The sequence below is a fragment of the Populus trichocarpa genome, chromosome 7 (genome assembly GCF_000002775.5).
Source record: "Populus trichocarpa isolate Nisqually-1 chromosome 7, P.trichocarpa_v4.1, whole genome shotgun sequence".
Taxonomy (NCBI): Eukaryota; Viridiplantae; Streptophyta; class Magnoliopsida; order Malpighiales; family Salicaceae; genus Populus; species Populus trichocarpa.
The window spans coordinates 13,081,230-13,105,568 of NC_037291.2; the positions used below are offsets into that span (position 1 = coordinate 13,081,230).

General features: G+C 33.3%; 3 protein-coding genes across 4 annotated transcripts; all 3 read right to left on the reverse strand.

Annotated features, from left to right (window-relative positions):
- Positions 1 to 154: 154 nt before the first annotated feature.
- LOC18100910 (alcohol dehydrogenase) lies at positions 155 to 2,688 on the reverse strand. The gene is made up of 9 exons (XM_006380309.3): positions 2,423 to 2,688; positions 2,153 to 2,289; positions 2,003 to 2,049; positions 1,563 to 1,888; positions 1,392 to 1,474; positions 1,216 to 1,291; positions 977 to 1,038; positions 635 to 892; positions 155 to 471 (listed from the first exon to the last, which is right to left on the reverse strand). Exons 1-9 carry the CDS (start codon positions 2,457 to 2,459, stop codon positions 355 to 357), a joined length of 1,143 nt encoding a protein of 380 aa, XP_006380371.1. The 5' UTR covers positions 2,460 to 2,688; the 3' UTR covers positions 155 to 354.
- Positions 155 to 12,286, reverse strand: LOC112328255 (alcohol dehydrogenase). 2 transcript variants are annotated; one of them, XR_008059686.1, is made up of 10 exons: positions 12,108 to 12,286; positions 11,826 to 11,962; positions 11,677 to 11,723; positions 11,231 to 11,556; positions 11,060 to 11,142; positions 10,884 to 10,959; positions 10,645 to 10,706; positions 10,301 to 10,558; positions 9,782 to 9,973; positions 155 to 279 (listed from the first exon to the last, which is right to left on the reverse strand). XR_008059686.1 is itself a non-coding variant. In XM_024605855.2 (9 exons), exons 1-9 carry the CDS (start codon positions 12,142 to 12,144, stop codon positions 9,857 to 9,859), a joined length of 1,143 nt encoding a protein of 380 aa, XP_024461623.2. In that variant the 5' UTR covers positions 12,145 to 12,285; the 3' UTR covers positions 9,650 to 9,856. The 2 variants fall into 2 exon arrangements, 1 of the variants encoding a protein (XP_024461623.2); XM_024605855.2 differs by lacking the exon at positions 155 to 279 and having other exon boundaries at positions 9,650 to 9,973; positions 12,108 to 12,285.
- A 1,001-nt stretch (positions 12,287 to 13,287) lies between these two features.
- Positions 13,288 to 16,146, reverse strand: LOC112328256 (alcohol dehydrogenase). The gene is made up of 10 exons (XM_024605856.2): positions 15,999 to 16,146; positions 15,609 to 15,745; positions 15,440 to 15,486; positions 14,982 to 15,307; positions 14,814 to 14,896; positions 14,628 to 14,703; positions 14,272 to 14,333; positions 14,092 to 14,187; positions 13,835 to 13,996; positions 13,288 to 13,590 (listed from the first exon to the last, which is right to left on the reverse strand). The coding sequence occupies exons 1-10, from the start codon at positions 16,030 to 16,032 to the stop codon at positions 13,474 to 13,476; spliced, it is 1,140 nt and encodes a 379-aa protein (XP_024461624.1). The 5' UTR covers positions 16,033 to 16,146; the 3' UTR covers positions 13,288 to 13,473.
- Between the last annotated feature and the right edge of the window lie 8,193 nt (positions 16,147 to 24,339).

Genomic DNA, 24,339 nt, shown 5'->3' on the forward strand with positions numbered 1-24,339 from the left:
GGCTAGTTTCCCTTTAGATTCATTGGATCATAGTTATATCAAGAACAAGTGAAGTTGCCATTCTGGCCAGGCCAACAAGTGAAGTTGCCATTCTGGCCAGGCTTCAGGATTTATATCAAAGTTTTCTATCCACAGCACCATTAAAAACACAAACTGAAAGAAAACGAACATGTGATTCTTTGATTTATATTTACATGCCAGAAATGGGCTAATTATATATATATTATTTTTGCCATCAACAATGAAAGAAATTACATACTGATGCTCAAACACAGAAAACTTCTTTAATCAACAATCTCAAACAAGAATTTTATTGTTTCCTGTCACACCAAGGCAAACCAAACCAGTCTTCTTTTATGCACCCATACGGATAATACACCTCAGGCCAGCTCCACTAAGCATGTACTCGAAAGCCTTGTTGATTTCTGAGAAAGGGACTTCATGGGTGATGAATTTCTCTAGCTCCAGCTCCTGTCACATTACAACTAGAGAAGTTAACAGTGAAATAGATTGTATCAAAATAAAACGAAGGAATTGGAGTAGTTAATTCTAGTCGACTACGCATGTGCAAGTATGGAAATATATGCTCACACTACATGTTAGCTGGATAATATTAATGGGAGCTCCGATTTACCTTGTTCATGTACTTCTCGACAACTGAAGGAAGGTCGGAGCGCGGTTTGTAGTTGCCGAAGAAGGTGCCCTTGAGAGTCCTCTCATTCAGGACATTCATTGGATGGGTTTTGAAAGAATCATCTTTGTTCGGCACACCAACAAGTACAGCAACACCCCATCCATCATGGACGCATTCAAATGCAGAAATCATGGCATTGACACTTCCAGTACACTCGACACTTCGATCAACTCCTCCATTGGTCATTTCAGCTATCACCTGAACACAGTAAATCAAAATTAGGACAGGCGTAAAGGATGCGCCGATGCTAGTGCTCAGAACACGATTCTCTTTGTCACTTACCTCTTGAACAGGCTTGTTATGATCTTTTGGGTTCACAAACTCAGTGACACCAAACTTCTTGGCTGTTGAAAAAACACAAATGAACATCAGAAAGCAGTTATTATCACCAAGATTCAACATTAAAGCTACTTAAATTTATCAGTTTTGTGATATTAGCTATTAGACTGAGCTAAGAATCAATCAATAATTTAAGAGAAATGCTCAGCAGCCACAATGAACAGCATTATAGCTTCTCTCACCTTCATCGAATCTATTGGAATTCAAATCGACACCAATGATTCTTGAAGCACCAGCAATCCGAGCCCCTTCAGCAGCCTGGATTAGGAAAAAACAACAGGAACAAGTTCTGCATTAACACTTCCTGCAGCTTGAACAGAAAACATTATCATTAATCTACCTGTATAAAAAAACTTACCGCGAGGCCTACAGCTCCCAGTCCGAAAATGGCTATCGAAGAGCCTTTCTTTGGTTTTGCAACATTCAAGGTGGAACCAAGACCTACAAGTCAAAAGAGAAATCCCCATTAAAAGAAAGCAACAAATCCCCCCATTCAATGATTTTTATCAAATCGTGTATTTCTCCCCACCTGTAGAGATTCCACAGCTCAGAACACAAACTTTGTCGAGAGGAGCAGCAGGATTGATCTTGGCAACACAGCCAACATGAACCACAGTGTACTCGCTAAAGGTTGAGGTGCCAACAAAATGGTAAATGGGCTGCCCTCTGATCGAAAACCTTGACTTGCCATCATTCAGCATCACACCCCTGTCAGTGTTAATCCTAAGAAGATTGCACATATTACTCTCTTCTGATTTGCAATGTCGGCATTCCTTACACTCTCCTGTGAAGACAGGAAGCACATGGTCACCCGGTTTGAGGTCTGTCACACCCTCCCCAACACTCTCAACAATCCTAAAAGCCAAGAGGACAAAAAATCAAATTAGTCACCTCAATTCATCGCTATTACAACAGTCACAACCAACATCTAATCATGACCAATAATGGACTAATGGTTCAAATTCATACCCTCCTGCTTCATGACCAAATATTCGAGGAAACAATGGGGTTTGACCCTGCAATTTCACAGCCCATTTTCGTAAGCATAAATCTCCACTAGTATGACTTATAAAAAGACCAATGAGCAGACATAATAATCACAATTGAAAATGCAGTCACCTTGGCTTCCCAGAAGTAAACATCAGTGTGGCAGAGGGAGGTAAAGAGGATCTTCAAACGAACCTCCATAGCTTGAGGAGGAGCCACCTCCACTTCTTCTATTACCAGTGGCTTCCCAGCTTCCCATGCCACAGCAGCTACAGATTAAGCAAAATGCATCCAGTCATTGCCAGACATAAATGAGAAATCCAAATACACAAAATGACAACAGCACAAAGAATAAAGAACACATCACAGATCCCACAAGGAATCATGAACTTTCTTGGTTACCTTTGCAACATATGACTTGACCAGCAGTGCTCGACATCTTTGTTTTAAACGAACTTTAGACCCTTCTTTAACGCTTCTTTGATTACTTTGCTCTGTTTCTTGAGTTGTGACGAGACAGGTTGTCTTTCTAGGTATTTATAGTTGCAGAAGTACGCATGTCTCTCCTGTTTTTTGGATTATGTTGACCATAAATTTGAATATTTCTTAAAAGAAAACCATTTACGATCCTGCTGTTTCATTTGTCCTCTGTTTCTCTCTCTTGTTGGCAACAACGGCTCCCCCTGTTTCTGGCTTTCTGGTTTCTCTATTTAATTTGTGTCTGGTTTTGGCTAACTACAAACCTGTCCTCAAACTATGCTATACTTTGTTAATACTATCTGAAGAAACAATTTTGCAAATTTATCTTTCAAATGTCACTGGTTTTGTAGTTTTGACAAACATTTGGCAGAGTTCACAATTTCTTAAACTAACTAGAAGTTTTATTTTATTTTGTGATAAAAAAATTATCGTGTAGTGTTTTTTTAATTAATATTACGATAGAAGTAGTTCTTGACACTCAAAAGAAAAATTACATGGTATGGAAATTATTTTTAAGCGATTGATCGTTTGATGGTAAAATTGAAAATGAGTATATAGTTTGACATTTAATTGAAATATCTATCATAATTGAAGGACTGTTTTGCAATTAGCGTTTCTAGATTTTGTATTTCCAGTTGTGGTTTTGCTGTTTGTTTCCTTTACACTGCAGCGGCAAGTCGTTGACCTTTTAGAATCTTGTAATACAGCCGGACAAACACTTACCTTTATTATTGTTTTAATGAAGTGCAGGCTGTCAAAAGAATTTCTTTTATAGAGAAAACACAGACATTTTCTGCAATTACTCTGGAAAAAATTTAAAACGTCTCATTTAAAATGCCCTGAGAATTTTTTTTTTTGTTTATTTTGCAAACGTTTTATTTTCATTTTTTTATATAAAAAATAAAGATTATAAATCCTCACTCAAAACACAAATAATCAATTAATATATGATAAGACTTATTTACACGTAATCGAAAGCAATTACAATTCTTCAAAAAGTGTCTAATCTGATCTGACTGGATCATTCATAACTTAGATGACTTGAAGTTTAAGTTAAGTCGAGCTTCAACAATAACAAGAATAAAATTGATTTGTGAGATCTGGTAAAAAATTTAGATTGACTTGCAACTCGATCAGTCCAGAGATAACCCATTCAAAACCCAATTAAATTCTTTAATTTGTTTCCATTTTAAATTTGGGTAAATTACTCTAAGAATCCTATGGTTTGATTATTTTTTTAACTTTGCAACTAGGTTTTTGAATATTACAATTTATAACTTGAATTTTGAAGACAAAAAACATTTTATTCTTTAGAGTTGGTGTCACAAAAAGAGTCAACAAATAATATTTATTTATTAACAAAACTTCATTATATTTGAAATAATGGCTAAAGAGTTCTGAAATGTAAAAATAACAAAAACATAACTAAATTCTCTTTAATATACTCAATCACATAATAATCTAACAAGTAAAATAAGCAATCATCAATCCATCTTGTAAGATAATTTCTAATATGAATTTTTTGAAGATTAGTATGTAAAATTAAAACCATTTTGCCTCACTCAGTGACAGAACAAAGTTTACCCCATTCAAAATAATAGTGCCTTTGTGGGTTACATCATGAATATTCAACTTATTACACTATTTATATGTATGCCAACAATATTTACAACAACCAAGAACTTCCTTCAGCCCTAGAAATTCTAGTCATGCTCAAAATGTTAGCAGAGAAAATCACACCACACATGTTCTAGCCAAGCACTTTCTTGGTTTGCTTGATAACTAGTTGTTGTTTTCTTAGATTAGGAGAGAGAGAATTTTGTGTTTGTTTTGTGTAGGCAGATTTGTCGAAGAGGTCGATAGCCATACTAATCTTGCAGCGGGTGTTGGGTTTTCTAAATATCATACACATAGCAGAAACTAGGAAACAATATTATTTGAGAGTCCTTAGGATCTCGTTAGATAGATCTAGAGTTGTTTATGAATTTATTGCCTGAAGATTTGATCTTCTTCAGCTTTGAATGATTCTTTAAAGGTTGGGTTGTCGTAAATCACAAGTTATCCAATTGTCCGGCCTTCAACAGTAATCCACATGAACCATCAATGAGAAATCTCTTAAATCTCTATTTATGAGAAAGGGATTGTTATGTCTAGAGTGTTAGTAGTTTTTCTGTCTAACATAAAACATCTATAAAATAAGAGACATAGCTTACTATTTATAGAAAAATCTGAAAAACCCTATAAATTAGCAAAATGTCAATTTGCCCCTGAATAATATCTATATATTAATTCAGGATAATTTTGAAAATTAACTCAATCAAGTCCTTATTTGATTTTTCTAAATTTAGAAATATAATACTTGTATTAATTATATTCTAATTCTTAATTTCTAAAATATATTTTAATTAAGTCATACTTAATTAAATCATCTCAGTTTAATTTCTGACTGTTGGTTCTTAATGTGTGTAACCCATTAGGTTCCTAATATGTTGGCCCAAATATAAATTATAATTCTAATTATATAGAATTAAATAAATTAAAAAATTTAATTTATTATCAATTAAACAATTGATTAATTTATATTTGAAGATCAGGTGCATCATCTAGCAACATGTCATGATCCATTGAATATTAAAAAAATCATTAGTGGTTTGACCTAACTTTTCAGTGACTAGTTTCTTAGTGTAATTAATATCCTTTCATAAATAATGTTCTAATTTGACATTAAAGCATATAGTATGTCTGCTATGTTAAATCATGTTTGCTCTTTACATAATAGTCATTGATCGTTTTTATAAGATTTGAAACTCTTTTTAAATCTCATTCCACATTGACCAAGGATTTCTCAATCAATATTATTTGAGAACAAATGAAATACTTTTCCTAATTCACCTAGGATGATGAATGTTCTCTTGATCACTCAAGTACCTTTATATAGTTCATGTTATACCCAATGTCTGTCATTTCGTTACCTTGATTAAGATAACATGTAACATGATTAAAGCATAACATTCTCTATATAAGATACTTAGTGATCTCAAGTCTAAAGATCATATACACAACCGTCACATGAGCCTTTCTATAGACATAGGTAATCTCTCTATATGAAATTCTCATGTGGATCAATTTAGTATACATATCTTCTGACAAACACCTACATATTAGTTCTAGGTATCCCTTATACCTCAACTGATGAGAACATCTGCTTCCTTTCATAAATAAAATAACATAATATGTACTAGTCTTTATGGCTCTAATGAATGTCCAGTATTTCAGATATCATCGACCAAAAATATTTTATGAACAATATTTTGATGCAATAAAAATCTCATAATTATAACAACTCTATAATTTTCTTTGAAAATATTTTTGTTCTATGAACTTTATCTTTACTCTAGATTTATTAATCTAATATTATATGAATATTAAAAATAAATTAAGTATTTATTAATAATAAATATGCATTTACATGAATATAATAATATCATATGTAACTAACCGAATGACTACATAACATATTAAACTAACAGTGGGCACCAATAGTGGGGATGAGGGAGGCAACATGTAGGTAAGAATGGTGATGAGTAGGGGTGAGCAAAAAAACAGATAAACCGATTAAACCGAGAAAATCGGAAAAAAAAACCGAAAAAACCGAACCGAAAAAAAAAACCAAATTAACCGATTAAAAAATCATAAAAAAATTCCGGTTCGGTTCGGTTTTGGTTTCTAAAGTCGGAAACCGATTGAACCGAATCGGTTCAACTAGCCAGCACTTAAAAAAAAAGAGGCAAGTATAAATACAATTTTTTCTAACCCTAGAATAACATTAAGCCATCAGCTGCCCCCCCCCCCCCCCCCGCATCTCTCTCATTTCACTCTCACTTTACTCCCCCCCTCCCCTCACTTCTCTGCATCTCTCTCATTTCATCTCTGGCTGGTGGGCCGCCCCCCCTCCCCTCCCTTCTCTGCATCTCTCTCCCTTCACTCTCTGGCTGGTGAAAAATCAAAGCAAAACAAGTTGGTCATCGTTGGCTCTACTGAGACAGAGAGTGATGAAGAAGAGTACTTGGCTGAGTTAACTCATCAAATGACCCACTCCACCCTTAAAGATGATTTCAAGAAAAACGACCTCCCTTGCAGCACCGAAAAGACTAAGGTATTGCTTCCTTTATGTTTCTTTTTAAAGTAGGACAACCTGCTCTGGTTTCTGTGATTATGTTTTCTGGGGCTAATGTTTGGGTCTTGGGTTTTTTGCCTGATTTGCAAGGTTGGGTGCAGTTGTAGACAAGGATCTAGCCGTGGAAGCCCGAATGGGTCTTCACCTCCAGCAACTTGGGATCTGCTGTATGAGATTACAAGAGAAGTAGAGAGGACCATTGGGTTTGAATCGGTTTGGAAGGGAAAAAAACCAAACCGAACCGAACCGAAATTAATCAGTTTGAACCGGTTTTCAGTTCGGTTCAGTTTAAAAAATTAAAAAATTAATAATTCAGTTTGGTTGTTTATTTTGGTTCAAAACCGGACCGAACCGGAAATGCTCAGCCCTAGTGATGAGAGTGGTGTGGGGAAGAATGATGATGGATCTTGATTGTTGTTAATGAGGATTCATTGCTAAGGTCTAGATCTACTAGGTTTTCTTGTAGTTTTCTTGATTTGCTCGATAACTATTTCTTGATTTCTTAGGTGGTCTGGATCTACTGTTTTTTTTTTTTTTGTGTTTTGTATTTTGGTTAGGGGGTTTGAACAAGGAGAGAATAAGTGGTGTGATTATGACTATCCTGCACACTTTAATATATATGAGGGTATTATTGTCTTTTTGTTGTTTTTTAAAATCTACTTTGATCAAGGTTGCAAAGTGTAATATTTAAAACTTTGTTGCAAAGTGAAAAAAATAATCAAACCATATAATGCTCAAAGTAATTTACCCTTTAATTGTTTTTTTTCAAAATCATGTCATTTTTATTTTTTTATAAAATAAAAAGAATGAATCAACTCGAGTCAACTCACTAACTCAGACCTTGCCATAGATTAGGTTTAAAAACTATGCTTATAAGAGAAAAAGAAATATTTAAATGAGTCATAATAAGTCATTAAAGACTTATATTTTTCAGGATATCTACCATGTTGTGTGGTTTAAAATCACTTGAGAGAATCATGGGTTTTTCTTGGTATATTATCGGACTTGGGCTTAAATAGAAAATGGAGTAACTTATTTGGATAGGGCTAGGTTATTTAGAGTTGGAAAAAGAGTTGAACAATGGCAAAACTTGGCCCTTCTTGATATCTAATTGATAGGTTTTTTTTATATGGATAGAGGGTTATCTAATACTTAAATCAACAACTATTTATTAAAGAAAATGTATTGAATGTAATCTATGACCAGATTATTTATAATGAAACTAAATGATATTGTATTGGATCACTTCAAGAAAGGGAAAGAATCATTCTCCATTCTTATCATGAATGCTTACCTAATTATATAGTTGAAAAACTACTACACTATATAGACATTTTCTAAAGTACTTTGTTATCTTTCTAAAAATCTCTCCTTTATTGTATTGTTTGTCAAGATTTATATAATGGTTATGTTACTTCTTCTTTCATAGAGAGAAGGTAAAAAATAATAATCTTATCTTAATTATGTGGGGTAATTACCTTAATTATGATAAGTCGTTTTACTAAACTAGAGTGTCCAAGGAGCTAGGCATACCACCATAAGGTTTTCTCTTTAATCGAGTCAATTATGTTACTAAAAACCTATCAAGTTTTACCAATTTTATATTTTTTTATTGAACTTGAAACCTAACTAAGTACAAACTCTAAATTGGTCAATCAATGTTTAATAACTGATGTGTCCTAAAATCCAAGATGTTTGAGAATAAGGCTTATATATTGGATAATCAGTTAATCTTTTAGTTCAAGTAATTTGATATATTTTTTCTAACCAAGATGTCTAATGGCTTGATATAAAAAATCCTAGTGGTTGATAGCCGGTAGCAACAATATCTTCTCCCTGGTGGCTAGAAATTTTTCCTAACCAAGAGTCCTAAATTAAATGCTAGCATACCCAGTAGGGGTGATCATTTTCAGTTTGGTTAGGTTTTTATAAAAAAAAATAACCAAACCGAATTTTTTTAAAATAAAAAAAACGAAACCGGTTCAAACCGACCGGTTTCGGTTCTGTTCGGTTTTTTTGGATAAAAACCGGTTCAAATCGATTTGGCTCGGTTTTTTCAGTTTGGCTCGGTTTTTTTGGTTTAGCTCGGTTTTTTTCCAGGTTTTTTTTTCGGTTTCAGGCTTATAAAAATGAAACCAAAACGAACCAGTCGGTTTTTTCAAAATTTTAATCGATTTAATCGATTTTTTTTCATGGTTCAGTTTTTTAGTTTTTTTTTTTTCAGTTTTTTTTTCACCCCTAATACCAGTATCTTAATCAAATGGGTCCAAACACTATCCTTGAACAGAATAATAAGACCTGGCACGCCCAACACCCAAATTAATTGGAAGAGTGCTGGCGCACCCAACACCACCCAATTAATTGGGATGGTGTCAGTACCCCCAATTAATTTAGGTGCCAGGCACGTGCTCAACACCAAAAAATTAATTGGGTCTCAGAGTTACACATGAAACTAATTTGAGAATCACGTTCCCTTATTATCTAAAGCTTAAGATGGTACCTTTACTTTTAATTTTATACTAATTTGGACTCTCTATTTTTATTTGTATTAATCTCAACCTTTTATTCTCATTTTTGTTATTAGTTAGTCCTCTTGTCCATCACCATTACAAGTAGTCTTAAATCTTTCCGGCATCTGATACATTTTTAACAGCTAAGTTTAACGATGTTCGTATCAGTAACTAACTGATGGAGTGAATTCTGACCTCTGTGCACCAATACGAAATTTGGAGTTCATTCCGGACAAACCTTGCTGTATCTTCTGCCGCTCGGTAATGGGTTCCGAACAGCATTGTGTTTCTGACCAGACCAAATTTAGGCCATGCCTAATTTCCCTTTAGGTTCATTGGAACATAGTAATCTCTAGAACCAGAAGTGAAAATGCCAATCTGGCCTGGCTTCAGGATTTTTTTTTCAATGTTTTCGTATCCATAGCACTGTGAAAGACAAACTGAAAGGGACACAGAAAGCACTGAAAAAGTACAAGTCAAATTTTGATTTACATATACATGCCAGAAATGGGCTTTAATATATTTTTTTTCCATCTACAATGAAAGAAATTACACACTGTATTATCAAGAACTCTGACACTCAAACACAGAAACTTTCTTTAATCAACAATCTCAAACAAGAATTTTATTGCTTCCTGTCACACCAAGGCAAACCAAACCAGTCTTCTTTTATGCACCCATACGGATAATACACCTCAGGCCAGCTCCACTAAGCATGTACTCGAAAGCCTTGTTGATTTCTGAGAAAGGGACTTCATGGGTGATGAATTTCTCTAGCTCCAGCTCCTGTCACATTACAACTAGAGAAGTTAAAAGTGCAGGAGATTGCATCAAAATAAAAAGAAGGAATAACTACTGATTTCTTTCCCGTGACACAAGTTTCAAAACTCAATGCAAGTGTATTAGCATTGCACTACCAAAGAAGGTTAATAATTTTCATTTTCACATGTAAAGGTGATCATTTTAAGTTGATGTTGCGTCCATGATTTTATCTTTAAGTTCCCTCTAAGAAATACCAACAGAGCCGTAATTCTAGTCTACTACATATGTGTAAGGATGGAAATATATGTTCATACTGCATGCTGGATAAGATTAATGGGAACTCCGATTTACCTTGTTCATGTACTTCTCGACAACTGAAGGAAGGTCGGAGCGCGGTTTGTAGTTGCCGAAGAAGGTCCCCTTGAGAGTCCTCTCGTTCAGGACATTCATCGGATGGGTTTTGAAAGAATCATCTTTGTTCGGCACACCAACAAGTACAGCAACGCCCCATCCATCATGGACGCATTCAAATGCAGAAATCATGGCATTGATGCTTCCAGTACACTCGACACTTCGATCAACTCCTCCATTGGTCATTTCAGCTATCACCTGAACACAGTAAATCAAAATTAGGACAGACGTGAAGGATTCGCCGATGCTAGTCGCTCAGAACACGATTCTCTTTTGTCACTTACCTCTTGAACAGGCTTGTTATGATCTTTTGGGTTCACAAACTCAGTGACACCAAACTTCTTGGCTGTTGAAAAAACACAAATGAACATCAGAAAGCAGTTATTATCACCAAGATTCAACATTAAAGCTACTTAAATTTATCAGTTTTGTGATATTAGCTATTAGACTGAGCTAAGAATCAATCAATAATTTAAGAGAAATGCTCAGCAGCCACAATGAACAGCATTATAGCTTCTCTCACCTTCATCGAATCTATTGGAATTCAAATCGACACCAATGATTCTTGAAGCACCAGCAATCCGAGCCCCTTCAGCAGCCTGGATTAGGAAAAAACAACAGGAACAAGTTCTGCATTAGCACTTCCTGCAGCTTGAACAGAAAACATTATCATTAATCTACCTGTATAAAAAAACTTACCGCGAGGCCTACAGCTCCCAGTCCGAAAATGGCTACCGAAGAGCCTTTCTTTGGTTTTGCAACATTCAAGGTGGCACCAAGACCTACAAGTCAAAAGGAGAAATCCCCATTACAAGAAAGCAACAAATCGCCCATTCAAAGATTTTTATCAAATCGTGTATTTCTCCCGACCTGTAGAGATTCCACAGCTGAGAACACAAACTTTGTCGAGAGGAGCAGCAGGATTGATCTTGGCAACACAGCCAACATGAACCACAGTGTACTCGCTAAAGGTTGAGGTGCCAACAAAATGGTAAATGGGCTGCCCTTTGATCGAAAACCTTGATTTGCCATCATTCAGCATCACACCCCTGTCAGTGTTAATCCTAAGAAGATCGCACATATTACTCTCTTCTGATTTGCAATGTCGGCATTCCTTACACTCTCCTGTGAAGACTGGAAGCACATGGTCACCGGGTTTGAGGTCTGTCACGCCCTCCCCAACACTCTCAACGATCCTACAAGCCCCCAAAAGAAAAATCGAAACAAGAGGGTGGAAAAAGTCAAATTAGTCAACCCAATTCATCACTGTCAAAATAATCAAAAAGCATAATCTAAGTAGCAGTTAATGGACATACCCTCCTGCTTCATGCCCAAAGATGCGAGGAAACAATGGGGTTTGACCCTGCAATTCGATCCCCAATGTTAGTTACAGTATCAATCCATACAAGCAAAACTAGAAAATCCCAGATTCTGAAAACAGATCATAATAGAAAATGTGAATCACCTTGGCTTCCCAGAAGTATACATCGGTGTGGCAGAGGGAAGTGAAGAGGATCTTCAAACGAACCTCCATGGCTTGAGGTGGAGCCACCTCCACTTCCTCCATCACCAGTGGCTTTCCAGCTTCCCATGCCACAGCAGCTACAGATTAAAGAACACGCATGCCATTATTAAAGTAAAAAAAAATATTCACATTCGCTGATCAATAAGACAATAAATTAGACTCCTCAAAAGATAACCAGAAATGAAAAGACTTGAACAAAGAGAAGTAGCTTTTCTTGGTTACCTTTGCAACGTATGACTTGACCAGCAGTGCTTGACATATTCTTTCTTGTCTTAAACGAACTTTAACAGCTTTTTCTTTGAGGCTTCTTTGAGTAGTTTGCTCTGTTTCTTGAGTTGTGAAGAAAGAGGTTGTTCCTTGTGGGTATTTATAGTAGCAGAAGGATGTATGTCTCTCATGTTTAACGTTGACTATCGATTTGAAGATTTTTAAAGAGAAAACCATTGACGATCTCTGCTGTTTTGTCTGTCCTCTGTATTTAGAACCTGCGGCTCCTTGGTTTCAGGATTGGACTGTTTCTGGTTTTATGTTTCTTTTTTTAGATAATACAAATCAGTCCTCCAACTAAGATGTTCGTGTTAATGCAGTCTCAAAACTAGCAATTATTGCAATTTTATCACCCAATCAGCTTACTTTTCTTTTTCTCTTTGTGGATAAATCAATCTGAAATCTCTATCACGATTGGGGATTAATCTCTAATTAGCCTTTGTGGTTTTTGCTAATTATAGTCTATCTTTTGTGCTGTTAAAGACTTGTTCCAACCTTTCATTACAGTGGTATCCCAAAACCCTCACGCTGATTAGCAATGGCTGTCACTAATAATCAATTTGTTCATAATAATAATAATAATCCCAAACCTCTCCAGTTTGAATAACTCTTGATAGTATAATTTATTAGTACATGGATTTTGTTGATTTAAATAGAATAAGTTGCCTTAGAAAAAAGTCTATTACAATGTACTAATGGATCATTCATTACATAATTTCGATTCCCTTTATCATTCTTACAGTTTTTTCTTTTTCACTGAAGAAGAATAAAAACCTCGGGAATTTTGTATAATTTAGGGAGTAAATGGATCATCCTTTAGGAACAGGATTTATTATTTAACACATCCTAATTATGCTTTTACCGTTCAAAACAAATCACAAAGAACTGGCCTTTAAGAGTAAAATAGTATTTTCACGAGGCCTTTAACACAAGAAGAAGTTGACAGACACTTTTATGAGTTTTTCAAGAAGTACATGTTCTAGCAACTTGACCACTTATGGCCAATATGGCTCCGCCTGATCATTCTTTGAAAATAAAGTGTTGGCTCCAGCTGATTTGCCTAATGAGAGGAATTCAAACGTGTTGTTCCTGTGTTTGTTTTCTTCTTGTGAAATAGATGAACGTGCTGATAACCTTTAGTAAAAAAAACACGTCAAAATCTTATTTATTCTCATGAGGAAGTGTAGTGGTAACAGCTTACTTAATTATCAATCTAAAGCATGGATTTTATTGTTTCATCTAACTGATCACTATCGGAACATAATACGCCTGAGGCTAGCTCAGGCAATACACCTGAAAATCAACAAAGATGATTCTTCTTTTATGCACCCATCCGGATAATACACCTGAGGCTAGCTTTAGCGAGCATGTACTCGAAAGCCTTGTTGATTTCAGAGAAAGGGACTTCATGGGATATAAATTTCTCTAGCTCAAGCTCCTGCACATATAACAACTAGTTAGGATAAGAGGGTTTTTGCATGATGATAGAATGTTCAAAACCAAAGGAGGAGGAATGGCTGCTTTGTTGCCTATGATAATGTTCTTAAAATAAAACAATGTCACTGTTAATGATAATTCAAGTAGATATTTTGAGAAACTTCATATACAGATTGCTTCCGATCAGCACTAATGGAAACCATAATTCTACGGGCTAGAGATTGATTAATGGGGATTGAAGTTACCTTGTTCATGTACTTCTCTACAACTGAAGGAAGGTCAGAGCGCGGCTTGTAATTTCCAAAGAAAGTACCCTTGAGAGTCCTCTCACTCAAGAAATTCATTGGATTGGTTTTGAAAGAATCGTCTTTGCTTGGCACGCCGACTAGCACAGCAACACCCCAACCCTGCAAAGAGATCCATAATGTTAACAGATTTGGGTGTTTTAAAAGTGCTTTTTTTTAGTGATCCATAATCACTAAAACAGTTTAAAGAAAATTACATCATGGACGCATTCGAATGCAGAAATCATGGCACTGATACTTCCTGTACACTCAACACTTCTATCCACTCCTCCATCAGTCATCTCCGCTATCACCTACAGACGGAAAATCAAAATTAGAACTGATGCAAAAGGTTCATATGAATCATCCCTCCAAACATGATTCATCTTCTTACAAACCTCATGAACAGGCTTGTCATGATCATTTGGGTTCACAAACTCCGTCACGCCAAATTTCTTGGCTGTTGAAATAAAAAACACAGATGAACATCAGAAATCAGTTGTATATGAACATAAAAAACATGACGTCTTGTGTAATATTTTAGCACAATCACCAAGTAGCAACTGCGAAGCTACTCGATAATATGAAGATCAGTTTCATCCTAGTAAGTTGACAATGCTAAAATCCTCTCTGCAACATCCTCTCTTACATAATAATTAACTAATGCAGCCGACAAGCTAAAGACACCAATGGAGCAATAGCTGAAAAAGCGAAAGAAAACTAGTGATATGATAAAACTAAATGATTGTTTTACCTTCATCGAATCTACTGGAATGCAAATCAACACCAATAATCCTTGAAGCACCGGAAATCCGAGCACCTTCAGCAGCCTAATCATGTCAAACAACAAAAACAAATTTAACATAAGTAGCAGGCTAGCATCAGAACTCATAAATGGATAGAAAAATCATCTGTTTCGTGTATTGGAAAAGAAACTTACTGCAAGGCCTACAGCTCCCAGTCCAAAAATGGCCACGGAGGAGCCTGGCTTTGGCTTCGCAACATTCAAGGTGGCTCCAAGACCTACAACACGAAACCAAATCCTCATCAAAAGAAGGTGAGAAAATCTTTGTTCGTTTAAGAATAATTGAATTGGTGTTTTCCCAACCTGTAGAGATTCCACAGCTGAGGAGACAAACTTTGTCCAGTGGAGCAGCAGGATTGATCTTGGCCAGACAGCCAACATGAATCACAGTGTACTCACTGAAGGTTGATGTACCAACAAAATGGTAGATGGGCTGCCCTCTAATTGAAAATCTAGACTTGCCATCACTCAGCATCACACCTCTATCAGTGTTAATCCGAAGAAGATCACACATATTACTCTCTTCTGATTTGCAATGTCGGCATTCCTTACACTCTCCTGTGAATACAGGAAGCACATGGTCACCAGGCTCGAGGTCTGTCACACCTTCACCAACACTCTCAACAATCCTACGCACCCAAAAGAAAAATAGAAGCATGAGGGGAAAAAATGAAATTAGTCACCACAATTCATCACTGTCAAAATAAACAAAAGCATAATCTATGTGCAACAAGTAATGGACTAATGGCTCAAATTCATACCCTCCAGCTTCATGACCAAAAATGCGAGGAAATAATGGGGTTTGCCCCTGCAAATTGCAACCAATGTTATAGTATCAATCTCTGCAAGAATAACTAGAAAATCTAGCCCACAAAACAAGATCACGTGCATGATTATGTAGTAATTAAATTTGAAAGTGCAATCACATACCTTGGCTTCCCAGAAGTATACATCAGTATGGCAGAGGGATGTGAAGAGGATCTTCAAACGAACCTCCATGGCTTGAGGTGGAGCCACCTCCACTTCCTCGATCACCAGTGGCTTTCCAGCTTCCCATGCCACAGCAGCTACAATACATCCATCCAATTAATTATCAACAAAGAAAAAGAAAAATTGAAATTCATAGACAAATTAAGGCTTAGTTCAAGTTGTTTTATATAATCAATTATTTAAAGGCCATATTAAACTTAAAATCAAATTTCTAGTCCAGTTTTTTTATAAAAAAAAATAACCCAACCAGTCTGATGAGTGAAAGTTCTTTAATTAATTCTCCAAAATTGGCGAAAGAAACATGTTTTGTAAAAGCTGTTTGAGTATTACCTTTGCAACGGATGACCTGACCAGTGCTTGCCATTCTTTCTGTCCTAAAATGAAAATTCTAGCTTCTTTTAACGTCACAAATAGTTCCTTTCGATTAGCTTCCTCTTGTTCTTGAGGGGTATTTATAGCATTCTAAGTGTTGGGACAGTGGATTATTTTTAATATTAATTAATACATTAAAATAAATTAATTTAAAATAAAATCAAAATTTTTGAAACCCTCCTAATACTGTGCCTTTGGAATGCATTGCCCTTTGGAAGTCTTTGGGAAACAGTTTCTTGCATTTTTTACGTTGAATGTATAGCGGATACAGACCAGATGGATAGGATCAAGGTTAAAAAAACAATTATATAAAAATAGTTATAATTTTTTATTTAATAATTAGATTATCTCACCCCATTTTTTAGGTCAGCCAAAGTCAGGAATATATTCAAGTTTAGTTTAGAGAATATTGTTTTTAAATTCTTTTTTCTAATTATTATAAAAAGATTTCTCTTTAATTTAATTTAGGTTGATTTAACTTCTATTTAAACAACTTTAGAAATTACTTCAGAATTTATAAAACAATGATTTTTCTATACCTTAGAATTGAAAAACTCTAATTTTGAATCTTTCCCTGTACACTACATTTTGTTTTCCGAAAACATATGTTGTTTTCCTTTTCAGATAGAAATATTTTCGAAAAATGTTTTAATTATATATCAAGCGTATATCAAAATTGTTTAATTTTATTAAAATATCTTCAAACCGTATTTTATATATATACAACGACTAATCAATTTTTTTAATTTTATTCCATAATTCATATATATATATATATATATATATATATATATGAAGTATGTATATGTATATTAAATGATAAATATTATTTATATATATGTTTTTAAGTCAATATGTATATATTATATTGTATTAAAAAAAGTCTAGATAATTTACAAATATATATATATATTCCGGGTTAAGTTTTGGTTCGAGTTTAATAATATTCATACTTTATTTATTATCTATTAATTTTAAAAAATATCTACTCATTCAGATCGTATTCAATGGTTATCGATATTTTTATTTTATCAAAATTAGAATTAGATATTAATTATACCGTGTGGCGGTATTGACGTAGTAGGAACGGGTATGGGTTAAATTTCCATCCTGATTTTATCTAAATTGGAATTAGTGGCAATGATTTGGTAGAAGCAGACTCATTGGCGCCATGGCATGAAGGTTACTGGTTTTCCATTTCTACAGCTGGTTTTGTTGGTTTTCTTTTTCTTTATAGATTCATGGCTTCGTCCTTAGTGACTTGTTTATGCAAGAGTGTTTGGTCAACTTTTAGATCTTTCCAATGGGGACTCGTGGCTTCCCTCTAGATAGCACCTAGCAAGCAAGGTGGCGTATAAACACACAACGCGGCGTTTTCAGAGAAGGCCAGATCCTTGCAGGACAAATATCTCATCTACTAGAGCAGATGGTTGCTTATTTTATTCGTAGATGTTAAGTTTTTTGTTCTAAGAAATATTATAGTGTTTTTTTCCCCTTTTTAAAATCATTTTCTGTTTATACGAAGGACCCGTTCAGTACCAGTACCAATGTGCTGTGTGATTTGTTTTGTTCGGCGCTGTAATTTAGATAGCAAATGGCAAGATGGTTTTTCTTTTTAAGAAAATAATAAATAAATAAATAAGTGACAATTGATGATGGGGAAATCCAGCTATTTCATATTACAGTGAAGGAGCTTGCACTATTTTTTTTTTTCTTTTTAAATTCCATCTTTCAATTTTGCTTAACTACTCTTCCATGGATCGATCGTAACATGCGAACATTTATAAATTTCAATTAAGATGAGTCCCACAGTCCACTTGCTGTGGATTAGTTGAATTTTGTAATGGAAATGGCTACCTGTTCATGGAATATAGCTTGCTATTTTTTTTTTAATTTAACGTGGATGTTCGGGCCAGCTTGCGTGTACCTCGACTAATCTCACGGGCCCTGAAGTTAACGACCATGTAAGCCTCTAGTGGTCATCATATAAGCAACCACAGGGCTTGAACCTGAGACCACAGAGGGAGCAAACCTCTTGATCTCAAGCTCTTACCACTGGGTCACTATCTAAATGGTTATATAGCTTGCTATTTTAATACATAAAGACACTCACCTAAAAACAAAAAAACAAAAATCTTTCAGTTCAAAATAGAGGGTGTCGGCATGCAATCTATCCTTTACAAAATAGTATCCTTGGCCAATACGCTTCAGGTCCGGTAGTAGTGTGCAAGAAGGTTACTGATTCGATCGAGGAGAGCTGGAGCTTTCAAAATATTCATTGTTTTTAAGTTTTTTTAATGATGATCAGTTCAATTTTTATCCAAAGTTAACTGCTCCTCTTAGGAATTAAGAGAGATGAACTTTTGAGTTCAAGTCTCATTGCATATTTATCAATTTATGGATATTATTCTTTAAGTGAAGTTAATTATATATGGGATTATTTTGTACATGTTGAGTGTAGCTGAAAGCTTATTGCCTATAAGGATTATTTTGCATTCCATCTTATCTTGTTTAATAATTTCTTCAAACTATATGCTTTCTATTAATAATGAATTTCTAATTAGTTTCAATCATCATAAAACATATTTTTGTATTAATGTAGGTGTCCGGGTCAGTTTGCGTGTACCTCGATTAATCTCACGGTCCTAAAATTAACGTCATGTAAGCCTCTAGTGGCCCTGAAAGGACTCGAACTCGTGATTATTAAAGAGCAAACTAAAAATCTGATCAGTTGAGTTACCTCTTAGAGTTATCATAAAACATAATATATTTTAGTCTACGGTTAGATGGATTGTTTTTTATTGAAACATACAGATGAATTTAATATATAATTTAAAAACAATTCGAAGATATCATATGATCGTAAAATCAAAACATAATAAAATAACACGAAAAAACAATCATTTCTCACGGGCTTTCATTTTTAACTAAAATAAAAGGATTTGTTTTAATTTAAATTTATTTTTCTTCATTAATACTTTGGAAGGAACTTTACCTTGTAAAGAAAGCCTAGATTTGAAGTCGGTTGGTAAAAGTCAACTATCACTTCATCATAAAACACAGAAAAATAAATGGAAGTGCTTGATTAATGGTTTTTATATATATATATATATAAAAAAAAAACAAATTCAATGCACTTAAATGAAAAAAACTAATATTTCTAGTCCAGGAGTGTTAGCTAGCTCTGATCCCCAAAGATTAATTGTAACCATTCATTGATTTAATGAAAAAATAAATTCATATCGTAGCCATAAAAAGAAAAAAAATAAATCCCATTTCTAGTCAAGCACGGCACTACAACTACAAATAAATGTAAACGACAAAACCAGGGATTTTTAAATGGTTTCTGGTGTCAGGATCATACATGACTCCTATGATTTTTTTTCTTAAAAAAATATATATGATGAATATCCTCTTTTAACATGATAAACTTCAAATTAACAGGCTTAAAAACCCTAAAAACTACATAATCAACAATCTCAAGTAACGTGTCGTGAATCTATTGTTAAGAGAGCCCAATATTATGGGCTCAGACTAGAAAAGAGCCTGATTTCATAGGCTCAGCCTTCCAAAAATTCATTATCATGCATACAGCTTCGAAAATAGTCCACCGCTCAGCCTAAAAAAAAGCCCAGTTTTCATATGTTAGGCCTGGGGGGAAAATCCACCGTCATGGGTTCAGCTTAAAGGAATAATCCAACTCTTATAGGCTTTGTCTGGGAGCAGAGTCTAGCCTTAAAAATATTAATTTGATATTTTTAAAAAAATAATTTCAAAAACATTTTAAAAAAAATCAACAACAAAAATAAATACTCCCTTAATCAATGTGGTCTGTATCGTCCAACATTCATGATTTGAGAGTACGAGAAAGGATGGTGGGACCTTTCTTCAATCATTGGTGATTCTCATGGGTAATGAGAATGAATAATTGAGATGGTGGGACCTTCAAAATGTGAGGTAGTAGCAAATAAAATATGATTGAGAATGGAAACGCTTATCTTCACCAGATTTTGATGTGGATATTTTTCAATATTGCCCTCTTTCATAAATTGGTTCCATTCAAGTCCCTCTCCTTGTAATATTTTAACAACTTGCAAAGAAAACCGAAGCAAAAATATCAAACATGTTTGCCAAAATTCAACCTACGATATGTTTTAGCATGTATTTGGTATTGTGGTGCAGAGTGTTTTTCAAAAGTATTTTTTATTTAGAAATGTATTAAAATATATTTTTAATATTTTTTTTATTTTTGACATCACCACATCAGAAATCATTAAAAAAACATCGATTTAATGTTCTTACAAGGCAAATAAACTTTTAAAATGAACTCTCAAACACGCTCTAAGCTTGGTTCTTGTTCTTTCCTTGTTTGGTGATATTTATGATATAATGGAATTATATTTAGTGATGCACTAGCCATGGACCTACGCTACATCGCGAGGGCTTTTTTTGTGTTAAAAATGATGTGCTTGTTGCACAAACATGTTTTAAAGAAGGAAAAACAAATTCAGAACTCGAATCATAGACTCAAATGAGTCAAATAAATTAGTTTTATTTTAATTAGATGATAAAAAAATAAATAATGACATGAGATGGACTAAATTAAAAAGAAATGTAAAAGAAAATAAATGATATAGCTCAATTCACAGTCCATTAAATACAGAAGGATAAAATTGGATAAAAAAGATAAAATAAACCGGTTCAAATCAATTCGAGTTAACACGACAAAACTGTAACTCGGAGAATAAAGGGCGAGCCAAACCGGGTTAACTCTCCAAACTCGTGTCTCGTGTCATGAGATTGAGATAACTTGGTAGAAAAAAAAATAAAAAAAATCATAAAGCTAAAAAAGAAAATAAGAAAAAAAAAACATTGTCACCCCGCGTTAGCTTTTCAAATCCGTGACTCGGGATATTAGACTGAAAGCATGCTATATAGATAAACCACGAAACTCAATTCTCAACCAACTAAATGTTGAAAGATTAACTTGGAAAAAAATATCAATTACACAAGGATCCAAAACAAAACAAAAAACAACAATCAAGAGAATAGGTGAAATTGAAACGCAAAATAAATTTTATTTTTGATTAATGGGTGAAAATAAAAATAAAAATTAATTAAACAAAAGGAAAAAAACAATCAAAAGAATGAGGATCAAAATTGAAATAAAAAATAAAATATTTTTTTGATTGAAAGGTAAAATTAGAAAGAACAATCAATTTAACAAAAGACTAAAAAAACCAATCAAAAAATGACCAAATGGACAAAATAACATATCACAATTGAAATTGAAAGCAATTCAAAATTTTACAAAAGAGATAAAAAAAAATTAAAAATTAAAAAAATAAAGATCAAAGTTGACGCGATTATAAATCAGAAAATAATTCTAGAATTTTCCATGGGTAGTGTGATTTTCAAGGTAAGGCCAGAGAGAAAAGTAAGAGGTGAAAATAAAAAGTCATCAGCATTGCTCCACCAACCCAAAACAACTACATTGTTCTAACAAAAAAAGAATAGCGCAATGCTTTCAATAACACAGTGGAAGTTGATTTTTGGCCACCTGAGGTGCTACACACGCTACCTAAAAGCACGGACCTTTTCACTTGTTGGAGTATGCAATTCACGAGCCAATCACTTTTTTATTTTTAATATATTTTATATCTATTAAAGATTAAATTATCCTTTACTCAACTTGATTATTGTAAAAAAAAAAAAAAACTGAAAAGATGAAATTGCCTTTAAACTCCATCTTTTGCTTCTAAAATGGAAGAAAAGGACCATCCTGCTCAAGAACAATCCAATAATAATTAGAGGAGCCTTGTACAATGATTATATTGCCCCCAGCAGTTAATTCAAGGGTTTTTTCGTGAGAAAAGCAAGTACATCATTAAACTGCTATAGTAAACATTGGGCATGAGTTTGTATTCACAGTATTTTATTCAAGCTCCATTTGTTTTTGTTAATATTCTTCTTTATAACTTTTTTTTCATGAAGAAGCAATTCTTTTTCCAGTTAATTATTGAATTATAATTTCTTTATATTATTATATAATATAGTTAATAAGTAATATTTGACTACTGGCCTTTGGTTGTCATATATGTTCTATTAATTAATTGCCATCTACAATGGATTAATTGTTGAGTAAAAGAAAAAAAAAAAAAGCAAATCGGATTGGTGAGTGCTCTAAGAAGAAATTCTGGCCAGATTGGCAGCAAGAGAAATGAAGAGGAAAACGAAAGATATATGGATATAATTCTTGGAACTCGAGAGTTACATTAAGCTTCTGGGCCTCATGGCATGGTCTGCCCATATATGAGATATATATATAAAAAAAAAACCCCAAAGTTCGAGTTTGGACCGTGTGTACAATTTTATTCTTTTATATTTAAAATTTTCAACTTTCTTCATCAAAGAGAGAGCATAACCTATTATTTTTATCAAAAAAACCATCTCAACTCAATAACTTAAGCTATTAGATGAGACTCCAAGATATGATTTATATTATTCTTTAATACACTCTCAAGTGAAAGCCCTTTGGACTTGAAATTTACACATACCTATATTACCTTGTGTTTAATTTTTTTATCAAATAAATAGAGAATGTGATATTCGAACTCATAACCGCTTGATAAATAAGACTCTGATATCATGTCAAAGAACCATCTCGACCCAATAATTTAAATTGTTAGGTGAGATTTCAAGATTTGATTTATATTATTTTTAAAATTTTTACATTTACAGTCAATAATTTTTGAATTTGACATTTGGGTTATTTGATTTTTTTAACTAATGATTATACGACCTCCTAATTTCGCGTTTAATTGTAGTAATTAAATCAATAATTAATTCCAACTAACACACTGCGGGTTCATGATCCGTGCAGCTTTTTCTAAACATAATCTGCAAACTGGTGATCCTAAAAAACACACAAAAACATGAATAAGAAATCATAACTTTTAAATATGCAAAACATGAACATGAGAATAACATAGCAAGGAGAAGTAATTGAAGAGGATGGAAAACATAAATCAACAAAGAACACAACAAATCATCGGTGTTTATCCTTAACAAACCCAGCCTAATTCATGCACGAAATCCTATATAAGGTTGATTACTAAAATGGTGAGCTGATGATACTTTTACGATCCTCCCTTCACTGTTATTTTTGTATATATATATAGTAAAAGGTTAGTCAACACGTGGGTTAGTGATTTATGTTGAGGTGTTTGTTTGCTCGGAAAGTAATTTTTTGAAAATTAATTTTTAAACTTTCATGTGTTTGTTTACTATTAGAAAAATTGGTCAATGAAAAATACTTTTTAGTTAAAAAAAATTTGGCTTGATTTTCAGGAAAATATTTTTTTTTTATTTTGGGCGGAAAACACTTTTCAGATGTTGTGTAAAATTTAAAAATATCATATTATTTGCTGATTATATCAAATTTGGTACTCAAACTTTTGATTGATATATATTTTGTTTGAATCTGTTTTTTAATTTCATCCCTTAAAATTTGATTTAATTTGATTTTTATATTAACTTTAGTTCTCATTTTTATGATTGTTATTTGTTTTTCTCTTATTATTATTTTAATTGAAATTTTTTATCTATTAAATTTAGTCCTAATTCTTTTTATTTTTATTTATTTAATTTGAAATAATTTATGAAATTGTAATTATTTTAATTTTAATTTTATCATTTTTTAAATTTTTTATCTGTTAGATTTGATCTCTTCCATTATTTTGATTGTTATTTATTTTATTTGAAATAATTTATAAAATTATATTTTTTTTCGATTTCATTCTCATTTAACTTTTTAACTTGTAAAATTTGTTTCTAATTATTTTAATAAACATGAAAGAAAATAAAATATTAATAAGTTATTTTTCAACTCATTTTCCAAAACATAACCAAATATTAAAAAATATTTTATAGTTTATTTTTTATTATACTACCTATCATCAATATATATATATATATATATATATATATATATATATATATATATATATATTTTTGTAAGAATTCGCTTTCAAAAACAATTTAAAAGATATTTAATTTCTATTTGCAATCCGGGGCCACACTAATACGCAGTCAGAGTTTCATTAATGCTACTATATATGGGCGACGTCAGTGTCTGTACGTCATCATTAATGGTGGGATTTGCGAGACTTTCGGGCCATTGAAAGTGGAAAATATTAAATAAATAAAAGATTCTTATCTCGTACTCTTGGAATGGACTCACTGACTTGACCAAAAGCCATCCCCTTCATTAAAAAAAAAAATTCAATTTAAAAAGTAT

What these genes read in the sequence shown, in the direction of transcription:
- LOC18100910 (XM_006380309.3), bottom strand. Translation starts at nt 2,459, where the DNA reads ATGTCGAGCACTGCTGGTCAAGTCATATGTTGCAAAG. An exon ending in TGGGAGCTGTAGGCCTCGCG is followed by an intron (nt 1,292 to 1,391) that starts GTAAGTTTTTTT and finishes TTCCTAATCCAG; the next exon opens with GCTGCTGAAGGGGCTCGGAT. An exon ending in ATAACAAGCCTGTTCAAGAG is followed by an intron (nt 893 to 976) that starts GTAAGTGACAAA and finishes TACTGTGTTCAG; the next exon opens with GTGATAGCTGAAATGACCAA.
- LOC112328255 (XM_024605855.2), bottom strand. Translation starts at nt 12,144, where the DNA reads ATGTCAAGCACTGCTGGTCAAGTCATACGTTGCAAAG. An exon ending in TCAAGTCATACGTTGCAAAG is followed by an intron (nt 11,963 to 12,107) that starts GTAACCAAGAAA and finishes TTTAATCTGTAG; the next exon opens with CTGCTGTGGCATGGGAAGCT. An exon ending in TTCCAATAGATTCGATGAAG is followed by an intron (nt 10,707 to 10,883) that starts GTGAGAGAAGCT and finishes TTTTTTCAACAG; the next exon opens with CCAAGAAGTTTGGTGTCACT.
- LOC112328256 (XM_024605856.2), bottom strand. Translation starts at nt 16,032, where the DNA reads ATGGCAAGCACTGGTCAGGTCATCCGTTGCAAAG. An exon ending in CAGCTGTGGAATCTCTACAG is followed by an intron (nt 14,897 to 14,981) that starts GTTGGGAAAACA and finishes TTCGTGTTGTAG; the next exon opens with GTCTTGGAGCCACCTTGAAT. An exon ending in ATGACAAGCCTGTTCATGAG is followed by an intron (nt 14,188 to 14,271) that starts GTTTGTAAGAAG and finishes TTCCGTCTGTAG; the next exon opens with GTGATAGCGGAGATGACTGA.